Genomic DNA, 23,881 nt, shown 5'->3' with positions numbered 1-23,881 from the left:
CCTCTTAATGCCACCATATTGGAAGTTAGGTTTCAACATATGAATTTCAGGGGGGCACAAACTTTTAGACCAATCTGTTCAATATAGTACTGGAATTTCTAGCCAGAGCAATTAACAAAGAACAAGAATTAAAATGTATTTGTACCAGAAAGGAAGAAGTTAAATTGTCTTTGTTTGTAGGTGACATGATCTTACATATAGAAAACCCTAAATACTCCACTGGAAAACTGTTAGGAATAATAACTGAATTCAGTAAAGTTGTTATGTAATCAACATACAAAAATTAGTAGCATTTCTATATACTAATATTGAACTGTTCAAAAAATAGTTAAGAAAACAATCCCATTTACAGTAGCATTTGGAAAAAAATCATGGGATTAAATTTAGCCCAGGTGATGAAATATCTGTACACTGAAAACTGTAAAACTTTAATGAAAAAATTGAGGAAGACACAAATATATGGAAAGATATCCTGTGTTCATGGATTGGAAGAATTAATGTTATTAAAATGTCCATATTACCCAAAGCAATCTGCAGATTCAGTGCAATCCTCATCAAAATTCCAATGACATTTTCCACAGAAATAGAAAAACCCTAAAACTCATATAGAACCACAAAAGATCCCAAATAGCCAAAGCAATCTTAAGCAAAAAGAACAAAGCTGGAGGCATCACACTACCTGATTTCAAAATATATTACAAAGCTATAGTAATCAAAACAGTTTGGTACTGGCATTATAAACAGATGTATATACATCTGGAACAGAACAGAGAGCCTAGAAATAAATCCACACACATTTAAAGTCAATTGATCTTTAATAAAGATACCAAGACACACTTGGGAATAAATGATGTTGAGAAAACTGGATATCTACATGCAGGAGAGTAGAACTGGACCCTTATCTCACCCCATATCCCAAAGTCAACTCAAAATGGATTAAAGACTTAAACATGAAACCTGAAACTGTAAAACTGCTAGAAAAAAAGAGAGGGAAAATAGTTCTTCACACTAGTGTTCGTAAAGATTTTTTGGATATGACCTCAAAAACACAAGTGATAAAAAGGCAAAGATAGACAAATAGGATTGCATCAAACTAAAAAGCTTCTGCACAGCCAAAGAAATAGTCAACAGAGTGAAGAGACAACCTATGGAATGGGTGAATATATTTGCAAACTAAACATTTGAAAAGGGTCTAATGTTCAAAGTACATATGGTAGTCAAACAATGCAATAGCAAAAAAACAACCCAATTAAAAAATGGGCAAACAATTTGTCTAAACTTTTCTCTAAAGAAGACAAATGGCCAACAGGTATATGAAAATAGTCAACATCACTAATCATCAGGGAAATACCAATTAAAACCACAATGAGATATTGTTTTACACCTGTTAGAATGGCTATTATAAAAAGGACAAAGGAGGTTAAAAATCATGTAATAGGGTTTTCAAGATGGTGGCGGCTGCGGCTGCTGGCGCGGAGTAGTTGAGGTGGAAAAGGTGGCCACTGGACCTCAGGCAGCTGGGAAACTTGTGGACATTCCTCTCGCCATCTCTTAAGGGAGGACCGCTGCTCCTGGCCGGTCGTGGGGGGTGACCGCCACTTTACCCCCGGCAGGAAAGGCTGCCTCATTTACAGGCAACAGCTTTGAAGTGTGGAGCAGGAAAAGAACTGTTTCTTAGCTGCAAAAGCGAGTCTCTAAACAGGGAACACGGCGCCAGGGCTGCTGTGGATGCAGACAGGATCCCGGAGGCCGGGGCCGCGCTGAAGGCGGCCAGCTGCCCTATTCAGGATTCGAGGTTTCAGGCCGGCATTAAAGAAGATTCCTGGGAGCGCCCGAGCCGCGCCGCGACTGAACAGCCCGAGGCGGCAGCGGCCGAGAACTGGGAAGGCAACAAACCAGAGACAGAGTGAGCGCCCGACCTGGCACAGCACTGTGAGTGACCCCTGGCACAGCTCTGTTTGGGGGGTGGATGCCCACCCAGCTCCCGCCTGCACCACCAGGCCTCTCACTGCCCCGGTGCTGCCTCCATTTTCCCAGGTGCGGGCAGCCCCACCCAGCTCGGCCATCACTGAGCCCTCCCACTTGCTTGGCCTGGCGCGGGGCTTTCCGGAGCCTGCGGACCGGCCTCGACTCCCACTCCCTCCGCGGTTCTCTGGCGGGGCTGGTGGCGGGGGCGTCCCCGGCCAGTGTGGGGAGGGCAAGGAAGTACGGGTGGGCCGACTGTCACTCCACCACACCCTGGACTCCGGCCCCAGGTAAACTCCCTGTTACTGGGAGGCAGATACCATCTCTGCGGCCACCAGTTTGGAAAAAAGCCTAACGAATTTCTGGTTGGGAATAGTGTGGTAGGAGAGTTCCCAGGCCCGCTTGAACCTGCCGGAGACCAGGCTGCAGGTGGGTGCTAGACTCGGTTTATACTGGGGGGATACAAAGGTGAACAAGACCCAAGAAAGATCTACATAGTGCTACAAAGGCACCCAGAGAGACCGGTCGTCTGTGCCTAGCAGAAACCTGGTAGACTTCCTGGGCGAGGCGGTGCCGAGCAGGGTCTTGAAGGCCCAGCTGATAGACGAGGGGTGCAGAAGACACGCCCCAGCCCAGCACAGTGCACACAGAGTGGGTAGACATGCGGCCAGGGAGGCGGAGACTCGACAGAAACCACACACCCGGTGGGGTCACCACTGCAGGATCTAACAGCCTGGGCCAGAGCACACGGAACAGGGAGAAGTCCTACACAGGAAGTGAAAGCTCAACAGAGATCACACACCCTGGGGTATGTGATCCACCAGCCCAGCAGAGTCCAAGCTGACCAGAAAGGTGGCTCCCTGGAGGAGCCCAAGACCCGAGGCAACCACACACACAAGGCACTAGAGGCCAACTGAGCAGTCACGGAGGGAGCCATACGAAATTGGCAACCACAGCAACATCCTAATTAGTCATTAGTCTCAAACCGGTGGACTGTGAAACCCCCTGCCACAATGAATAAACACCAAAAAAAAGATACCAGAAATACAAAAAATCAAGAAAGTACACCACCAAAAGTTAATAAATCTCAAACTCTAGATCCTATAGAACAAGAAGCCCTTGAAATAACTGATAAGGAATTTCGAGTGATAATTCTAAGGAAACTGAATGAGATACAAGAAAACTCAGCTAGACATCATGATGAAACGAGGAAAAGTATACAGGATCTGAAAGAGGAAATGTACAAGGAAATCAATGTCCTGAAAAAAAATGTAGCAGAACTTGCTGAACTGAAGTAGTTATTCAGCGAAATAAAAAACACAACGGAGAGTTTAACCAGCAGGCTTGTCGAAGTTGAAGAGAGAACCTCTGAACTTGAAGATGGGCTGTTTGAAATAACACAAGCAGACAAAAAGAAAGAAAAAAGAATCAAGGACATTGAAGAAAATCTGAGAGAGATATCAGACAACCATAAGCGATCAAATATCCGAGTCATGGGTATTCCAGAAGGGGAGGAAAATGGAGATTCCATTGAAAACATATTCAAAAAAATAGTGGCAGAAAACTTCCCAGGTATAGGAAAAATCACAGATCTTCAGATCCAGGAAGCTCAACGATCTCCAAATATATTCAACCCAAAAAGACCTTCTCCAAGACATGTCATATTCAAATTGGCAAAACTCAGAGACAAAGAGAGAATCTTAAAAGCTGCAAGAGAGAAGCGTCAAATCACCTATAAGGGAGCCCCAATCAGGTTAACATCAGACTTTTCATCACAAACCCTAAAAGCTAGAAAGGAATGGGATGATATTTTAAAAGGCGAAAGATTTATGCGATCTGAAGAGAAACCAGAGTATGGGATGATATTTTGAAAATACTAAAAGACAAAGATTGCCAGCCAAGAATACTCTACCCTGCAAGGCTATCCTTCCGAAATGAGGGGCAAATAGTATATTTCTCAGACAAACAAAAACTGCGGGAGTTCACTACCACACGACAACCCTTACAAGAAATCCTCAAGGGAGTACTGGGTTTGGTTCCTGAAAAATAACTACCACTACCATAAAAACCCAAGAAAAATCTAAACCCGCTAGTATAATAAAAATGGCATTCATGAAGAGAAAACAAGCTAGCAAAAACACTGGCGAGGCTGCAGAGAAAAAGGAACTCTCATACATTGTTGGTGGGACTGCAAAATGGTGCAGCCTCTATGGAAAATGGTATGGAGGTTCCTCAAATAATTGCAGATAGATCTACCATACGACCCAGCTATCCCACTGTTGGGAATATACCCAGAGGAATGGAAATCATCAAGTCGAAGGTATACCTGTTTCCCAATGTTTATCGCAGCACTCTTTACAATAGCCAAGAGTTGGAACCAGCCCAAATGCCCATCATCAGATGAGTGGATACGGAAAATGTGGTACATCTACAGAATGGAATACTACTCAGCTATAAAAACGAATGAAATACTGCCATTTGCAACAACATGGATGGACCTTGAGAGAATTATATTAAGTGAAACAAGTCAGGCACAGAAAGAGAAATACCACATGTTCTCACTGATTGGTGGGAGCTAAAAATTAATATATAAATTCACACACACAAAATGGGGGGGGAAGAAGATATAACAACCACAATTATTTGAAGTTGATACAACAAGCAAACAGAAAGGACATTGTTGGGGGGGAGGGGGGAGGGAGGCGTGAGGGAGGTTTTGGTGATGGGGAGCAATAATCAGCCACAATGTATATAGAGAAAATAAAATTTAAAAAAAAAAAAAAAAAAAGACAAAGGATACCAAGAGTTTGAGAGGATGTACAGAAAAGGAAACCCTTTACACCGTTGGGAGGAATGTAAATAAGTACAGCCGTTACACAAAATGTTAAGGATGTTCCTCAGGAAATTAAAAATAGAACTACCATATAATTCAGCAATCTTACTTCTGGATATATATCCAAAGGTAATGAAATCTGTATGTGTATGAGTGTGTGTGCGTGTGTGCGTGTGTGTGTGTGTGTGTGTGTGTGTGTGTGTGTAATTACCATTCAGCTTTTAAAAAGAAGGAAATCCCATCATTTATTATATGGATGAACCTGGAAGACATTATACTAAGTTGAATAACCCAGGCACAGAAAGACAAATACTGAATGATCTCACTTATATGTGAAATCTAAAAAAGTCAAACTCATAGAAACAGAGTAGAGTGGTGGTTACCAGGGACCTGTTCAGGATGCAGGTGATGGGGAGATATTGGTCAAAATGTTCGAAGTTTCAGTTAAACTGGAGAATAAGTTCTGGAGATCTGTTGTCAGCATGATGACTATAGTTAATGTAAATATATTCTGTATTCAAAAGTTGCTGAGAGAGTGGAACTTAAATGTTCTCACCATGAAAGAATAAGTATGTGATGCGATAGATATATTAACTGATTTAATCATTTCACAATGTGTACAAATATGAAAACTTCATATTGTACACAATAAATATTATACAATTTTTATTTGTCATTTTAACATCAATAAAGCAAAAATTAAAATATAATCATATGAATTCCAATTTTAAGCTTTGCTAGACAAATCCAAACACTGCAAATCATGTTTATTTCTAAAAGTGGTCTTTTTATAGAACTGACAAATTTTCATATCTATTAAAAAAGCACAGCTCATGAAAATTTATTTGTGTTTTCAGTGTAAAATATGTGTTGGATTCCAAAATGCATATTTTTATCACCGTTTAATGTTTCTAGAAGTGAGATATACCTTCTAATAGTGTACAATTAATGTTATATTATTTTGCCACCCCAGGGAATTCTGTTATTAAATTAATAGCATATCTTAAAATTGATAGCATTTTAGCATTAAGGAAATGCAGTAGTTCAAATTTGTGCATGTAAACATCAGAACCATTTTAAGTAATATGTTGTATAATATTATCTTTAAGATTGTTGAAAATATTTTTCATTTAATACTTAGAAATATTTACATAATGTATGTAGTTTGTTTTGTTAAAACATTTTTTAATGTGAATGTGCATTTGGCATATAGGGGAATGATGTCAGTATTATGTTGAAGTTGTTCGGATTGTTTCCAAAACACTTCAGACGTGTTAATGTTTTTGAATGATCAGGGTCAAGATTTTTTTACAACTAAAGAGAAAGCCTTAGCATGAAGATCTAAAGAAAATGCTGAAAATTCTGAAGTATCCTGCTATAGCTCAATAAGTGTCTGGTTTATTGGCTTCAAGAGATTGTTCTATATTTCGTTATGGTAAAAGATCTGAGGAAGCTGCGAGTTCAGTTGAATAAGCTCTGAAGACAGTTTCCTTGTGTTGAAAGGAAATTGATGAGAAAGGCTATCTCTAGATGATAACAAGTATTTTTATTTTCTATTAAACCGATTTCTATTAGAATTGAGTGTCTCCGAGGACTCATATCAAAGGAGGAAGCAAGAGCCCCAAGGATATGAAGTTTTTAAAAGATGGACTGGTTTATTTTAGTTATAAATGCCATTGGAAACTTAATATTTTTGTAAGGATTGTTATTGTTTTGTTAGGTAGGGCTCATATTTAAAAGTTCCATAGGTTTTGTGTGGTCTGATGCTATTTTCACTGTAAGTCCAGTTATTTTTATTTTGGAGAACAAACGGTTATTCAGGAATGCATATACGGTGTTAAAGCAGAAATGCCTCCACTCACTTCTGGCTTAGTGATAGTCACCTTTTTGAGTAACAAGGGTAGTTTTAATCATTTCTTATCCTGTTTTTTTTTTTTTTTTCCTGACCGGTAAGGGGATCGCAACCCTCAGCACGGTGTGGTCTGTGCCACGCTCAGCCAGCGAGCGCACCACCGGCCATCCCTATATAGGCTCCGAACCCACGGCCTGGACGCTAACAGCGCTGCACTCTCCCGAGTGAGCCACGGGGCTGACCCTATCCTGTTTCTTTTCAGGGCCCATTATAGTGTTTGGCGGGGCCATCACTAGTCCATTTCTGTGCATTTGAAAAAGGTGTTCCATTCTCTGAGCAGATTTAGGTTTGTAATCAGAAGGTTTTGAGTATAGAGCTGGATTTTAGCCTGGTTTACCCCTTTGGCCAGGCCCTTGTGGAGTGCTTCATTTCAAAACACAGTTGCTTGGCTTTCCGAACAAAAGAGACACAATGTTAAACTGTTGAATTGTTTCTTTAGCAAATGTGTTTTGATTAGTTTTAAAAGTCTTTTTATTTTTTTTTTCCATTGAGGCATTCTATTTTTATGTATGTGTTATATTCCTAGAAAAAGAATCCCAGAGAGCAAAAAAATTTCCCTCCTGTGCATTTGTCTTGCTTTTAAATGGTCCGTGATGCCAGCTGAGGTTTTCAGTACAATGAAACCTAATTGATGGGATGGGAGCACATTATTCTGCCATTTTTCTAGATCTTTGAGGTGTACGTCACATCTGGAGCTGATCACTCCACACTTGTTCAATCTGCCTGAGAGGTTCACAACAATTTTCCCATCTCTGATCATCAGTGATTTCGAATTTGCCAATGTAACCATGCGTCATCATCACAGTTAGAAACTGGACGATGACTTTGAAGCACAGCCTGGTAAGAACCTGGCATTTACCTCTCTTTTCAACATTGTTGATGCTCTTGAGAGCATTAGCAAGGACATTCATATGCACCATTATGGCAGCACAGAAAGATTATTTCCTTATATATATATTATATATATACACACATGGATATATGTTTGTAGTTGTCATTGTATTACGTTATGTGGGATTTAAAAACCACAGTTAAGACTATTTAACAGGCAATTAATTTTGAAAATTCTGTGTAAGACAAAGCGGGTGGTAGTGGTATAGTGCATAGGTATTCCCCAACCTTTCCTTTCTTTCTTTCTTTCTCAGGGGAGAAAAAGGTAGGTGGTAGGAGAACAAGACTAAATATGCCCATCTGATGTGTGGATTCTTTTAAACTAATACGGAAAGTTTCAGTTGAAGCAGTTGACACACTGCGTTCTGCCAGAGTTCTAGGCAGACTTGCGTAATATATCAAGATGTGTTTGCTCCCTTTTGTTTCTACTTTCTTTTAGGAACTCTTTTTTAAGTTCCTGTCTCAGGTTATCCTTGGACATCCTAAACTTCACCCCCTGATTTGGTTTATCTTCATACCAAAATTCCTAGAATTCACAACTGTTTGTTTATATTTTGTTTTTGTTGTTTATTTCATGAGTGTCTGTTCTTGTGTGTGTCTGTATGTGTTTGTACAACTAGGTAGTAGAATATTAAAGTTATTAACTTGTATGTCAGTAAGGCTTAATTTTCTTAAAGAGAACATTTTAAATGAATACTTGTTAACCAAAATGATCCTAATGACATAATATATTTTTGAGGGAGGGGTGTATTAGTTAAGGTATATGATAAGCTATCATAACAAAGAGACCTCAACATAAATATATAGAATTTTATTTTTCTCTCATTTAACAGTCAAGAGTTAGATATGCTTCGCAGGCTTAGCAGGGACCTGTTGGCTTTGCTATCCCCTAGGATGTTACCCTTGCCTGCATTGTTGAAACTGATTCACTAGTACTTCATCTCATTTCCACAACCAATCAATTTTAGGGGTAAACCCAATCAGTTTTTATGGCAAGACCCAGAAGTTGCACACATTATTTTGGCTCTCATCTTATCGTTAGGAACTTTGGCTGGGAAATAAAGTCTCTAACTGAGCTGCCAAGGGCTCAGCTAAAACTGAAAGGGTTTTATTATCAAAAATGTAGGAGAGAATGGATATTGGGGAGAAATAAACAGTCCATTCAGTTTGCCTCTTTGGCCACCCAAATATCCATGTACTGCCTTCTCATGCATAAAACGCACCAACTGCCAGTCACCAAAAAAGAAAAAAAGAAAAGAAAACACCAACTTTTCAAGGATGACAACCCAAAATCATATTCAGTGAGCGGAGTAAAGTCCTGTCTTATCAGACCCAGATGTAATCATCATGATGTGCTAACCTAGAAATTAATAAAAAAAGTTTTCTTACTCTCTTAACCTCTTGCCTCTTGTGTGTGTGATGGAGTAGGGACAAGAAAACTATAATAAAAACTTTCATTGAAAAAAGAAAAGAGTGGGATATATGTGGTAGTTTCTGGTTTTTGCAATAATAATGCTTTTTGCTCTGGCAGTGGAGTAAAGTCTTGGTAGGATGCTAATTTTGCCTTCTGGGAGAAGCGCCCTTGTCCTTCTATATAAGAGAAAGGGAGTGGCAGTGATAGGGTGCATAAGTAATTTAACAAGCTGCCCCCCAACATTTATTACTCTTTAAAGGAAGAACACAAAATTCACACATTGAACAACATAATATAGTATCCATAGTGTGTGTGTATATATATTTATGTAAAGCCGACTATTAGACATTTGTTTATTTACATTTATATATATATATATATCCAACTAGTATACATGTTAAGAAACAGGAGAAAAATCATCAATAGAAACAGACCTGGAAATGGCAGGAAATATAAGATTAGTTGGCAAAGACTTTGAGATACCTATTGTAAATATGCTCAAGGACTTAAAATGAAAATATGAACATAATGAGAGAAATTGAAAATTTAATAATGAACCATTTGAACTTTCAGAGATGAAAAATATAATATCTGAAATGAAAACTACTTTAGCTTAACAGGAGAATAGATGTTCAGAAGAAGTGGTCAATAAATAAAAAAAATTCATTGCTGACTTCTCATCAGAAGGTATATAAGCCAGAAAACGATGGAATGATATATTGAAAATGCTGAAAGGAAAAAAAAAGTCAACCTAGAATTATCTACCTACTGAAATGATATTTTAGCAATAAAAAGCAAAATGGCATTCCCAAATAAGCTAAAGCTGAGAAAAGTTGTCAGTATTCATGTACTAAAGAAATTTTAAAAGATGATCTTTAGGCTGAAGGAATATCATACTGGGTGAAAACTTAGATCTATACAAAGGAAAGAATGGTAAGAAACATCATAAATACGTAGAAATTAAATGACACATTTTCAAATAACTCATGGATGAAAAGAAATCACAGGAGAAACCATAGAATGTTTTCAACTGAATGATATTAAAAACTCAGCATATCAAAATTTGTGGGATACATCTACTAAATTACTGAAGGAGTGCAAATAGGAAAATTTATGGCTACTAATGCTTATATTATAAAAGAAGATATTATATTGGTATAAAGCCTATGGTACAAGTCTCCCACTTGAGAAGCTATAAAATCAATAGCAAGTGAAACCCAGAGTAAATAGAAGGAAAAAATGATAGAGTGGAAATCAGCGAAATATAAAACACAAAAGCAATGGAGAAAATCAGTCAAACCAAAATATGAGGATACTTCACAAAGTTTGTGGAAAAATAGAATTGGAAGATTATGTGAATCTTTTCATGAACTTTTGAGACCTTCACATATGGTTCTATGAAAAGATTAATTACATTGGTAAACTTCTAACTAAATTGATCAGGGAGAAATTATCAATAGCAGGGAAGAAATAAAAGCATAACTGTAGATGTTATAGGAATTCACAGAATAATCAGGGAGTGTTAGGAACAACTACATGCCAATACATTCAACAATTTAGAATAAAGAGGCTAATTGCTTAAAAGATACAAATTACCAAAACCAGCACATGGAGAAATAGAAAACCAAAAAAACTTTATGCTAATTAGAGAAATTGAATTAGTAATTAAAAACCTTTCCACATAGGAAGCTCCGGGCCCAGATGGATCCGATCCACCAATTAATTTTATTGAAACTTCAGAAAAATAGAGGAGGAGGGAACACTTCCCAACTCATGAGGCCAGCATTAGCTTGATTTCAAAACCAGACAAAGATATTACAGGAAAACAAGATTTATATCTCCTTTCAGTATAGATGCAAAAAATCTTTTATAAAATGCCAAATAGAGTGTAGCAAAATATAAAAATACATTGTGACCAAACATGTTTATACCAGGAAGCAAGATTGATTTAATATTCAAAAATTAATCAGAGAAAAGGAGAAACAATAAATGATAATTTCCATAGATACCAAAAAAAAAAAATTTGACAAAATCAAACCCACTCATGATAACTGACAACAACCAGGAATAAATGGAAACTTCTTCAATCTGGTAAAGGACGTTTACAAAAAATCTACAGCTAACATATTTAATGATGAAAGACTCTGCTTTCTCTGTAAGATCAGGAAGAAGGGAAGAATATGCACTCACATGACTTAACATACTGGAATTGCTAGACAGTGCAATAGGTGAGAATAATAGGAAAAGACATCTCAATTAGAAAAAAATAAGTAAAACTGTCTTTATGTGTAGCTGACATAATATGCATAGAGAATCCTAAGGACTCTACAAGGAAGCTACTAAAACTCACAAGTGTATTTAGCAGAGTCACAGTATATAAGTACAACATACAAAAATAAATTGTATTCCTATATACTAGGATCCAAACAATTTATGGATTCTCTATAGCAGTATCCATAAATATGGAATACATAGAGATAAAATTTTTAAAATATATAAAACATAGCTGAGAGAAATTAACAGTTTGTAAATACACAGAGAAATACACCATATACATTGATTGGTTGAAAGATTCAGTGTTGTTAAGATGTCAACTAACCACTGATCTATAGATTCAATGCAATCCTAATAAAAATGCTAGTAGTTTTTTTGTTGTTGTTTTTGTTTTGTAGAGATTGACAAACTCATTCCCAAATTTAGCATGATCAAAGCAATATGGAAAAAGAACAAAGTTGGAAAATTTACGCTACTGGATTTTAAGAATTACTGTAAACTATAATAATAATGTGGTATTGACCTAAATGTTGACATAGATATATAGATAGATATCCTTAAGGGTGTGTGTGTGTGTGTGTGTGTGTGTGTGTGTATTTGTCTTAAATACAGTATTCAGAGACAGTCTTTTATCTAGTCAAGAATAATGTTTTTCTTTCAAAGGATGATAGGTAGATAGAGCCCACTATTAAAGGAGAATAGAATCTTTTTAACAAATTGTTCAAAAATTGGATATTCTATATTAAAAAAAATGTATCTGGACCTTTACTTCATTCCATACACAGAAGTTAATTTCAATTGGATAATAGATCTAAAAACCAAAACCCTTAAACTCCTTGAAATTTTAGAAACGTGAGAAAATTTTTATGGCTTTGTGATAGGCAACTATTTCATGGTATACAAAAAGAGCTAAACATAAAAGGGAAATATGATAAACTGGACTTCATCAAAATTAGAATCATTTTCCTTTCAAAAGACACCATTATAAAAATGAAAAGTAAGCTATAGATTGGGACAAAGTGTTTCTAATACATACAGTCTGACACAGGACTTGTAATAATAATTATAAGATAACCCAATTAAATATGGGCAAAACATTTGAATAGGCACATTACCAAAGGAAGTCATAATCCTTTGGGATGGCTAAGAAGCATATGAACAGATGCTCTACTTCAGGGGTTGGAAAACTATGGCCCATGCACCAAATGCAGCCCATTGCCTGATTTTGTAAGTAAAGTTTTTTTGGAACACACTACACCCATTCATTTATGTATCTTCTATGGCTGCTTTCATGCTACGATGGTAGAGTTGAGTAGTTGGTACAGAGACCATGTGGCCCACAAAGCCTAAACTATTTATTATCTGCCTTTTTACAGAAAAAGTTTGCCAACTCTTAGTTTAAGAGAACCAAATTCCAGGGAAGGATAAGCTCTTCCTAGATTAGTAAACACCAGCAAGATTGGCCTAATTTAATTTATTTTCTTTCAGAACAAACCTTATTTTTCTTGGAAGTGTCACTTTTCATTACTGGATCTTTTGATTTCAATCATGATTAATTTATTGTATTAGTGAGCTAACAAAATTTATATGTTAAAGGCAAAATTATACATGTCTCTCTTTAAGTCTTGGTAATTTAAAATGTAGTATTTTGAAAGCTATGTCTTATTCTGAGGAATTACACTTCAGAGTCAAAACAGATGTAGGTTCGTGATTTCAGCAAGGAGTATGGATGAAATTGCACTCAAAACCACTTAGTTTAGATAGCTTGTACTTATTTCCTTCAGCAAGTTAAATTTTAACTGCAAGCAAGCAAGGATGGGGATTTAAGGCATATGCTACCTTTCTGGGGACTGAGTGGTCTTTCTCCCAGGTGGTCCCCACTCACAGATGTCTGTGCACTAATCTAGAGTTAGAAGCTCCACCTTATAGTCCCCATGTTGTGGTCTTTGATCAGTACACTTCAGAGAGATGCAGGGATTCAGCATTCTTAGTGGTCTGGTAGGCCAGATTTATGTGCTAATTGGGGAGTCTGGACACTCTGGGTATGCCTCACATTATTTTGGGTTTGCTATTGCATCAGCTGTATTCTGACTGGTTATACTGTAAGTTATGTAAGCCATTACATCATTGGTTGTATAAATTGTTTACATAAAACACGTTTTGACTTTGGGAAACAACAGGTATTAATCTCCTTTGAGCAAGTTAACCGTATACTTATCTGTAACATGTTTACAATGTTAATTATTTTGGGGAAAAATGTTTTCAAGCAAGGGAGAATTTTTGGTGGGAAAGCCTATTTACCACTTTTAAACATAGCAAACAGATTTTATTCACTCCTATTAAAATGTAGGATAAATTATCCTTTAGAGAAAATTTATTTCATACATCACAAAGTATCAGCATGATTTAGTTTACTTAAATTAAATCTGATATTGCCGTTTTTCTATGGTAATGTAATTTAATATAGTGTATGAACATAAAAATGATTTTTGTAATACTAATTTCAGTATCAGAATATCTTTATCAGAAGTGCAATAATATGAGCTCTATGAAAATTTTCTCTTTTCTCTATTACATTTTACCAGTAGATAATCATCAATTTGACAGTCAAAGCCAAGTTGCATGTTATAGTGAAATTTTCCCGCTGCAATAAAACTTAATGAAAGAATGTGAAAAAATTATCTTTGATTTCCCAGTGCTTACTTCTACATGATACTTCTCCAAGTCATATCGACTTTAAAATTAACCTTGAATTCATCCTTTTTTTTACATATCTTCTTTGTCTGCCCTCCTCTTCCCAATCTAAGCCATTTTTATACTCAGCGTTTGTCAGAATAGTCTATATTTAGAGTCACAAATTAGTCTCCTACTCTGGGCGGTTTAACACAGCAGTGGTCTGCTGTGGCTTACATAAAATTCAGTATGGTTTGGGCTGCGATCCTCCTCTGTCTTGTAGCTATACTATCTGCACAAGTGGCTTTGAAAGTCCTCAGTTGGATTGGAAATGACAATATCACTTTTTCCCACAGCCCACTGGCCAACTAGCTACATGGTGCCAACCTAATTGTAAGGAAGGCTGGGAAATGTAGGGCAGCACATGAAATATTTGGAGACCACTGTTATCTGTACCACACCCAGATTATTATACAGTTGCATTTTAATTGGTTTTCACATTATCTCTCATGTTCCACAACAATGCTTTCTCCAACTAGTAGCCAGAGTGCTTGGAAAAAAAATTTTTCGTACTGTTTTACCAGTAGTTTCCATTTTGCAATAAAATCCAGACCTTTTACTCTCACCTGTGCAAGGTTTTACATGATATGGCCCTTGTCTTTTCTAATATCATGATTGGCAATTAGTGTTAATATTATCTATGAATAGTGTATTTTAAATAGGCATTCTCTTTCATTTTGTCTATATTTATGAAATGTGATCTTTTTGAGTGTCAAATTTATAAAATCACAATAATGAATATAAACTGAATAAATACATACCAAGATAAATCATTATATAGTATCTTCAGTCACATTGTCTCTGCAATTAGAATTATTTTTTTTTAAATGGCTTCTGAAAACATTGATATAATGTAAAAATCTGTTATAATAAGTAAATTCTACATGGAAAAGTTACAATAATTGCATTGTTTATTTGGCAACAAATCATCTCTTAGAATAAATGTTTTCTCTGGCTAAAGTTTATATGAAACACATTCCGTTATGGTTAAATACATTTTTTTAAATTAATAGACTTTACTTTTTAGAGCAGTTTTAGGTTCACAGCAAAAGTGAGTGGAAAGTACAGAGAGAGCTCATATAACCCCTGTCCACAAAAGCACACAACCTCTCCCACTATCCAAATCCTACACCACAGTGGTACATTTATGACAATTGATGACCCTACACTGACACATTATTATCACCCAAAGTCCATAATTTACATTAGAGTTCACTCTTGGTTTTGTACATTCTATGGGTTTTGACAATAAATGCATTTTTAGATAAGTTTTTTATAAAGTTCATGTTTTACCATTAAGTAGTTATTTCTCTTTAGTTATGTCTTCAATTTCTGTAATATTTTCCTTGGCAATCTGCATCTTCTAATTAATTATCTCTCTCTCTCTCTCTCTCTCTCTCTCACACACACACACACACACACACACCATCACCCATAATCTCAAAAAAATTTTTTTTTCTAGTTGGAGTGGTTGGAATATTTTCATAAAGTAATTCGTAATCTTACAGACTATAGATTAGAGTGATGCCCTTGCCAAAAGACAGAGAAACTCAGAGGAGCTGGAATTCAACCCTTCTTTTCAAATATGCATGGAAGAAAGACTTTATATAAATTCTTTGTAATTTCTCAGTTGTGAATCCTTGGAATCAGGTTTCTAACAAGCAGTTTATCTTAATAAACATCTCAAGACCTTTATATTTAGTGTGCTTATTTATATTTTTATTTTTTAAATAATTTTTGACAATTTCTTTAAATTGATTTTAAGTACTTAATTAGCTGGTAGTGATGACTATTTCACCAAATGAAAATTACATACAGTAAAATTGAGTATACTACAGTTTGTTACATGGACTTAGATCTAGCACAGTTCAAATGACTTTTCCAGTATTTGATATCTATTTACATATAAAAGTCTCATGTAACACTTTTTACATGGTGTTAGTATTTCCTTTTTTGTGTGTTTCCTTGTCTTTGCTGGTCCATCCTTATTTAAGTCCATCAGCATTAATAAAGTATTAAGTAGTAGAAGGATTATCTTACTACTGGATATATAATATTGAATAGAAACAGGTGTTTGTGGGTAGAAAGGTAAGCAAATAAAATCTTTTTGTTTGATAAGAAGTCAATCTGCCATTCTCCTTTCGTGAGAATTATATGTTTTGTAATGGAAATTAGATTTTCTGACAGTAGTCAAGGAAGTTATTAAGCAGTCTTTGTTAAAACTTGTTTGCCTTTGTACTTTGACTAACAGTGCTTGTCTTATTCACAGTAACTGTAGTACTGAATGGAAGTGGCTTGTAGACAGAGCAAGAGTTGGCAGCCGATGGACTTGGCTTCAAGCCCAGATTTCAGAGCTAGAATATAAAATCCAGCAACTGACAGACATTCACAGGCAGATTCGTGCCTCTAAGGTATTATCTCTGTTCTTCTATTTTTGTTAAAAATTGCTACTGTTTTAGTTCCTTCTCAACTTGTCACACAAAATGGTTGTTATAAAGTTTTATAAAAATGTAGCCAGTTTGTGTTAAGGTTTTTGATATATTAATTACTATAAATTGAAGCTATCTCTGTAATGCCTTTGTATTTACCAAAATCATGTTATCATACTTTTTGAGCAATTCAGAACTTCATTATTGGGTTCCAGTTAATAGAAATATACTTTTTTTCTGATTTTTTTTTTTTATTTTGCCAAAAAACACATAACATAAAATTTACTACCTTAACCATTTTGAGTGTACAGTTCAGTGGTATTAAATACATAATACCATCCATCATAGTATTTATGCATCCACCATTATCCATCTTCATAAATCTTTTCATCTTTTAAAACTGAAACTCTATACCCATTAAACAATATCCATTTTCCCCTCTCTCCAACCCCTGGCAACCATGTCTGTCTTTATGATTTTTACTATTCTGTGTACCTTATATAAGTGAAATCATGCAGTATTAATCTTTTTGTGTCTGGTTTAGCATACTGTCCTCAATTTTTATCTGTATTGTAGCATATATTAGAATTTCTTAACTTTTTAAGACTGAATAGTATTTCATTGTATGTGTGTACCACGTTTTGCTTACCTATTCACCTGTTGATTGACACTTGGGTTGCTTCCATTTTTTAGCTATTTTAAGTGTACTATGAACGTGGGTGTAAAAAAACTCTTTGAGATTCTGTTTTCAGTTCTTTTCGGTATATATACCCAGAAGTGGAATTGCTGGATCATGTGGTAATTCTATTTTTAATATTTTGCAGAACCACCATACTGTTTTCCACAATGACTATACCAGTTTGCATTCCCACCAGCAGTGCACAATGGTTCCAATTTCTCCAAATCCTCACCAACATTTGTTTTCTGGTTTTTTAATAGTAGCCATCCTAATGTGTGTGAGATGCTATCTCATAGTGGCTTTGATTTGCATTTCCTTAATGATTAGACATGTTGAGCATCTTTTCAAGTGCTTATTGGCCATTTGTATATCTTCTTTGGAAAAATATCTGTTTAAGTCTTTTGCCCATTTTTTAATTGGGTTGTTTGTTATTTGTTCTTGAGTTTTAGGAGTTCTGTATATATTCTGGATATTAGGCCCTTATCAGATATATGATTTGCAAGTATTTTTCCCACTCTGTGGGTTGCCTTTTTATTCTGTTCATGTTATCTTTTGATGACCAAATTTTAAACATTTTTATGAAGTCCAATTTGTCTGTTTTTTTCTTTTGTTAACTGCATTTGATGTTATATCCAAGAAATTATTGCCAAATCCAATGTCATGAAGGTTTTCCCCTATGTTTTCTTCTAACAATTTTATAGTTTTAGGTCTTACATTTAGGTATTTGATCCATTTTGAGTGGGGGATAGCTGGCCGCTACTGTGCTAATTGCTTAAATTAATTGTACTTTACTGTTCAAATAGTAAGTCTTCAATAGACTACAGAGTTCTAAAATAGTTATATCAGATAGATTCTGCCAGTGCAAGTGTTGCCTAGGTTGGGAGACAGATTCCTGGTGCTTCCTACTTTGCCATCTTCACAGAATCCTCTCCTGTACATTTTTTTAAATTGCCTGCTTTGTTGACACGTTTTAACATACATGGGAAAATTCTATAACTTATTGGAATCTCCCTAAATGTTTTCTTGTTTGTTTGGCTTTAAGAAAAATTATAAACACATGCAAAGTTATAGAAAGTAATTTAATGATGAACATGTGTACTCATCCTTACATTTATCAAATGTTAAATTTCTACCAGTTTGGGTTTAGTTTTTAGAATAATTAATGCATTACCTGTACTGTTGAAATACCTATATAGCCTTCCCGATCCTATTCTCTTTCCCCATGTCCCTGTCACCCCTATTCTGTTTTGGACACTTTTTGATAATTATTATTTTCATGTATGCTTTTATACTATTGTTACATAAGTGTCTATCTGTATTTACAAATACTTTTTATTCTTCTAAAGTTTATGTAAATGATATATTTTCTATAAATTTTTTTGCAACTTGCTTTTGTTCAGCTACTTTTTTATTCATTTTTATACCTCATGTATGTTATTCCATTGTATGAATGAAATGGATATTGTATGAATAAAATCAATATTTATCTGTTCTATTTTCTATTTATAGACATATACATTGTTTCAATTTACATGCTATTGAAAACAATATTGCAATATCTTTTGTGTTTCTTTGTGAACCTGAGGAGTTTCTCTTGGGTATATATACCTTGAAGTGGAAATGCTGTATCTTAGGGATGGCTATCCTCAACTTTCCTATATACTCAGTGATCTGACTAGATAATCATATTAACCACTAATAGTGTATGAGAGCTCCAGTTCTCCACATTCTTGACATCATTTTATATTTTTTGACCTCTTAAATTTTTTGTGTAATGGGTGTGAAGTATTGTATTTTTACTGTTTTAATTTAATTTTTCCTGAATATAGTGAGGTTGGGCCTCGATGTTGTTTGCCATCAGATTTTTTTTTTTTTTTTTTTTGTCTAAGATTTAACTTATCTTTTTTACTTATTCTTTTATTGGGTGGTGGTTATTGGTGGTGGTGTGTATATACACATGAATTCTCTTTAAATTTTGGAGAATATTCTTGGACAGTTATAAATATTACAAATATCTTCTCTTATGATATATTTTATCTTTTCATTTTGTTTAGCGTATATATTGTTGAACAGAAATTTAAACTTCAGTGTAATTGTATGGATTAATATTTTCCTTTATGGGTTGTCTCTTTCTGTGTCTTGTTTAAGAAATCCTACCCCTAATATTTATTTATGTATTTATATGTTGTGAAGTAATAATGTAGCTTTTTCTTTTCCATATGGATAGTCAGCTCAGCACCTTTTTGTAAATTATAGTTATCTTACCTTCTGATTTGAAATATCATTTTTTTCACATATTGAGTTATATGTATGTCTTTTACTGGACTAACTATAACTATATATCTATCTTGATTCTACAGCTTTAAAAGAAGTTTGCTTTTTAGTATAGAAGTTCCCTTTATATTGCTTTTGAAAAATTTTTCAAAAATTTTGTTTTATCAATCTTTTCATCTAGAGTAAATTTTTGGTTTTATTGATCTTCCTTTATCTCTGTGTTTTCTATTTCATTATTTTTGCTCTTTTATTTTTATTCCATTTTCATTGGGTTTATTGTATTGTTGCTTTTGTTCTTGTTTTAGTTTCTTGATCTTATAACTCTTCTTTTCAGTTCATACTCAAGTATTCCTTTGAGTTCATGCCATATATTTGTTTCATTGTTGTTCAGTTCTGAATATTTTGTAATTTCCAATGTAATTGCCTTTTTAATCTGAGTTATTTAATAGTGTATCTTAATGTTTCCAAATACATGAAAATTTTTTTTCTTTTGTAATTTATCATTAAAGTACATTGTAGTCTCTGAACCAATTGGTCTGTCTGGATTCCATTCTTTGGAGTGAAACTTTATAAATACTTACTGTATAATAGAAATGAATGTATATTCTTTATCTATTGATTATAGAATTCTCTGTATATGTAGTAGATCAAACTAGTTGATCTTGTTGTATATATCTGCTATAACTTTATATATCTTCTTGATCTTTTAATTTCTGGTACAGGTTTGTTAAAATTTCCTTTCATCATTGTGAATTTTTCAGTTTCTACTGGTAAATGTTAGTTTTTGCTTCTTAACATTTGAAATAATGCTGCTTGGTACATACAAAAATTTTTTTTTTTAGGTGTTGCTCTTGAAAGCGACTTGTAGCTACATTAAAAATTTCACTGTGATTAGTTTCTATTTTTTTTATATTTGCATTTATTTATCTCTTTGTATTTGTGTCTTGTTTTTCACCTCTCTTTAGTTGTACTGATAGAATTTGCTTCATTCTTTTCTTTCTCCCTCTGCTGGTTTGAAGCTATACATTATGGTTTTGTTCTTAAAATCATTACTCCTAATTTTTAACATATTTCCTTAATTATAAATTGTTCTAACAATGACTAAAGGTACTTAGTATTTTTATACTTTTTTTTTTTTTTTACTTAAAACATGTATCTTAGTCCTATTTAAATACTCATTGAAAATATCTATTTCAATCTAGTTACTAGTTTTACAGTAAATAATCAATTACATTTCTAATGGATTTCATTAATAAATGTGCTTACTGTGTTCTACCTATAAAATTATGTTACAGGTTAAACTGCCGTAACAAAGAAACCCCAAATACAGTGGCTTCATCGAAGTAGTTTATTTCTCTTATACATAACACTTCAAAGTAAAGGGTCAGTATAGGCCGATGGAGCAACTTGTTTGTACGGGGTCATTCTGGGACTCAGATTCCTTCCATTTTGCCGCTGCGCTGTCCCCTAGTGTATGTTACTTGACTGCACTGTTGAACAGGGTTATAGTCATCTCATTCTAGTCCTTGGGAAATGAAAAGAGAAGTGCAGGACAGTTTGTCTTTAAATTGGAAGTGACTTGGAAGTTATACTACTTTGACTCACAATCTATTGGCCCAAACTTGCCCAAATTGAATTACATGGCTCCAGCTAGATATATAGGAAATGAAGCTGAATAACATAGTGTTTCACTGAGATATTGTGTTGTAGCTTAGCTAAAACTCTGGTAGGAGTGGGATCTTTTAGTAAAAAGTAGAAGAAAATGAATACTGGGAAGGATTTGCAGTCTCTCCTACTTCACCTTTTCTCTCTTAGTTTACTTGTTGCTAAACTACATTTTTTTTTTTTTTTTTGGTGGCTGACCAGTTAGTTACAGGGATGGAACCCTGGACTTTGGTGTTATCAGCACTATGCTCTAACCAACTGAGCTAACTGGCCAGCCCTAAAGTACATTCTTTAGGAATTTCTGACAGTAGAGTCTCTGGACACATAAACTCTCATTGTCTTTGTATATATCAAAATATCTTTATTTTACCCTCACTCTTAAATGATCTTTCATGTTGGTGTAAATTCTAGTTCCACAGTTATTTTCAGGGAACTTTAAATATCCTATTTCATTGTTTTCTGTGATAGTGATGAACAGACAATTTTCAGTGTACTGTTTTTATTTTTACACACAGTCTTTTTTATCTGGTAACTTTTAAAGTTTTCCTGTTAATTTGATGTTCTACATTTTTATGCACAGGTATCTAGGTATGGATCATCTTTATCTTGTTAGGAATTCAGAGTACACATTTTTAATGGTACAGTTCACTAATTTATGACATGTGTTTAGTCATGTAACTATCACCATGATCATAATAAAGAACATTTCTGTCACCTTCAAAAATTTTACTCCTTCTCCTTTGCAGTTAATCTCCTTCCTTCAAGCTGTTTACCTTAGGCAACGACTGATTTGTTTTCTATCACTATAGTTTTGCCTTTTCTAGAATTACATGTAAGTCCAATTATAAGACATATAACCTTTTCTATCTGGCTTGTTTTTACTTAGCATAATGCTCTTGAGATTCATCTGTGGTGTTGTGTTGTAGTGGATTGAATTATGTTCCCCCAAAACTCACTGAAGCTTGAATTGTGTCACCCAAGTTTTATGTATTAGAAACTTGGTCCCCACTGTGACTGTTAAGAGGGTGGGAGATCCTACTGTGGTAATCGAAAAGTGGGGCCTTGAAGAGGTGATTAGATTGTAGGACTGTGCAGTAGAGAATGGATTAAAAATGGTGGTCAGGGGTGTGGTTTGGAGTGTTTTAAAAGAAGAGAGAGGAGAATCTGTCTCTCTTTCTCTTGCTCTCTCTGCTCTGCCATTTTCTCAATGTAATACCTTGCTGTCACTGAAGTCATCACCTAGGAAAGCCTTCACCAGCTGTGTTCCTTGGACTGTGAACTTCCTAGCCTCTGAAACTGTAAGCAATAAATTTCATTTTCTTTAGAAATCACTCATTTCAGGTATTTTGTTATAAGCGACAGAAATGGACTAATACATGTGTGTATAAGTAGTTTTTTCCTTTTTATTGTTGATTAGTACTCCATTATATCAGTATACTAAAATTTGTTTAATTATTCACTGGTTGATGGAAATTTAGGTTGTTTTCGTTTTTGACTATTATAAATAGTGCTGCTATGTACATTCATGTGTAAGTCTTTGCGTGGACATGTGTATGTTTTTATTTTTTTCAGATTCCACATTTAGTCTGAGGCTTTATTTACATCTTTCTTCAATTCTAAAAATTTCTCTGCTATTATTTTCAAATTTTGCTTCTCTGCCAATTTTTTCCTGTTCTCTTTTTCTGAAATTCTTAATAGATTGAGAGGCTCAAACAAATTTTTCATGTCTCTTAACTCCTCTTTTATATTTTTTATTCTCTTTGCGTCTCTTTACTACAAGGAATTCCTTACTATCTTAATTTCCTTATTCTTTATTTTTCCATGTTCTGTCTAGACTTTGTCCTGTATATTGGCTTTTACTTTGTGAACATACCTTTCATTGATGATATTTCTAATTAGGTCTTTTTCAAACTTATTTGTTTAAAAACATAAAAGAAAGGGGATAAGTTTCTAGAAATTTAGGCCTAAAAAGTTGGTAAAACTGACTACTTCTAGACATCATGAGAGATAGGATTGAGAAAACCTTTGAATAGTTAAAGGCCAAAATGATTCAGAGCAAATATCAGTCTAAAGGTATGATGCTCAGCAAAACCTTTGAGGTGGATAATTATGCCAGGGTCTGTGGAAGGAGATTAAGAATGTGGATTTTCCATCAAAACTGAAGAGCTTTATGAGACCTCAAGGAAGCAGAGAAAGAAAGGAAAAGAGTGTGGGTAGGTATTAGGGTTAGAAGGCAAAAGAAATATCTTTTGAAATTGTCTCAAAGAGCTGTGGATGTGATCTCTGGCACATGGAACTACCTGAAAGCAGATAGATGGGAAGCCTTCTGAGTTTTTGAGTGAGTTATACTGCCAAAGAACCAAAAGCCTAGTCTAAAAAGAGCCTTTTACTGTTCAAGACTTAAACCAACCTTAGGACGCCAACCTTCTATGAACGAGAAGTAGGTGGAGAGCTTTGCAGTTCTCAAGACATTAACATTTACTGATATTGCCAAGGGAAGTAATGTAAAAGGAAGAAACTTTTAGAAGCTGATTCCGGGCCATAGGATACAGTGGACAGAAAGTGCTCTTTAATAGAGAGCAAAACTCAAGACCTAGCCAAACCTGGCTCTTAGGGCAGGGGGCTCTTACAGTAATTGTCCAGCAGAATTTTAGCATTAATGTAAACCAATAACTGATGTATATTTCTCATTTTTTACCTTTCCTATTGGGAATGTTTATGTGATTATCTTCTTGTCCCTGTTCTAACATTGTATTATTGGGGTGGTTTGGAGGGGGCAGATACATTTTTACATTGTAGATCTTCAGACCAA

The 23,881-nt window shown here is 34.9% G+C and overlaps 1 protein-coding gene and 1 pseudogene across 1 annotated transcript in view; one reads left to right on the top strand and one right to left on the bottom strand.

Annotated features, from left to right (window-relative positions):
• The window catches only part of KANSL1L (KAT8 regulatory NSL complex subunit 1 like), a 124,730-nt gene that overhangs the window by 27,258 nt on the left and 73,591 nt on the right, over nucleotides 1-23,881 (top strand). The window contains 1 exon segment of the mRNA XM_063092705.1: nucleotides 16,292-16,433. Coding sequence (XP_062948775.1) covers nucleotides 16,292-16,433 — 142 coding nt within the window.
• On the bottom strand, nucleotides 7,233-7,633 carry LOC134361962 (small ribosomal subunit protein uS8-like; annotated as a pseudogene).

Source organism: Cynocephalus volans, chromosome 1 (genome assembly GCF_027409185.1).
Source record: "Cynocephalus volans isolate mCynVol1 chromosome 1, mCynVol1.pri, whole genome shotgun sequence".
NCBI lineage: Eukaryota > Metazoa > Chordata > Mammalia > Dermoptera > Cynocephalidae > Cynocephalus > Cynocephalus volans.
Note: the sequence above shows the minus strand (reverse complement) of the source record. Positions and strands in the feature narration are given on the sequence as shown.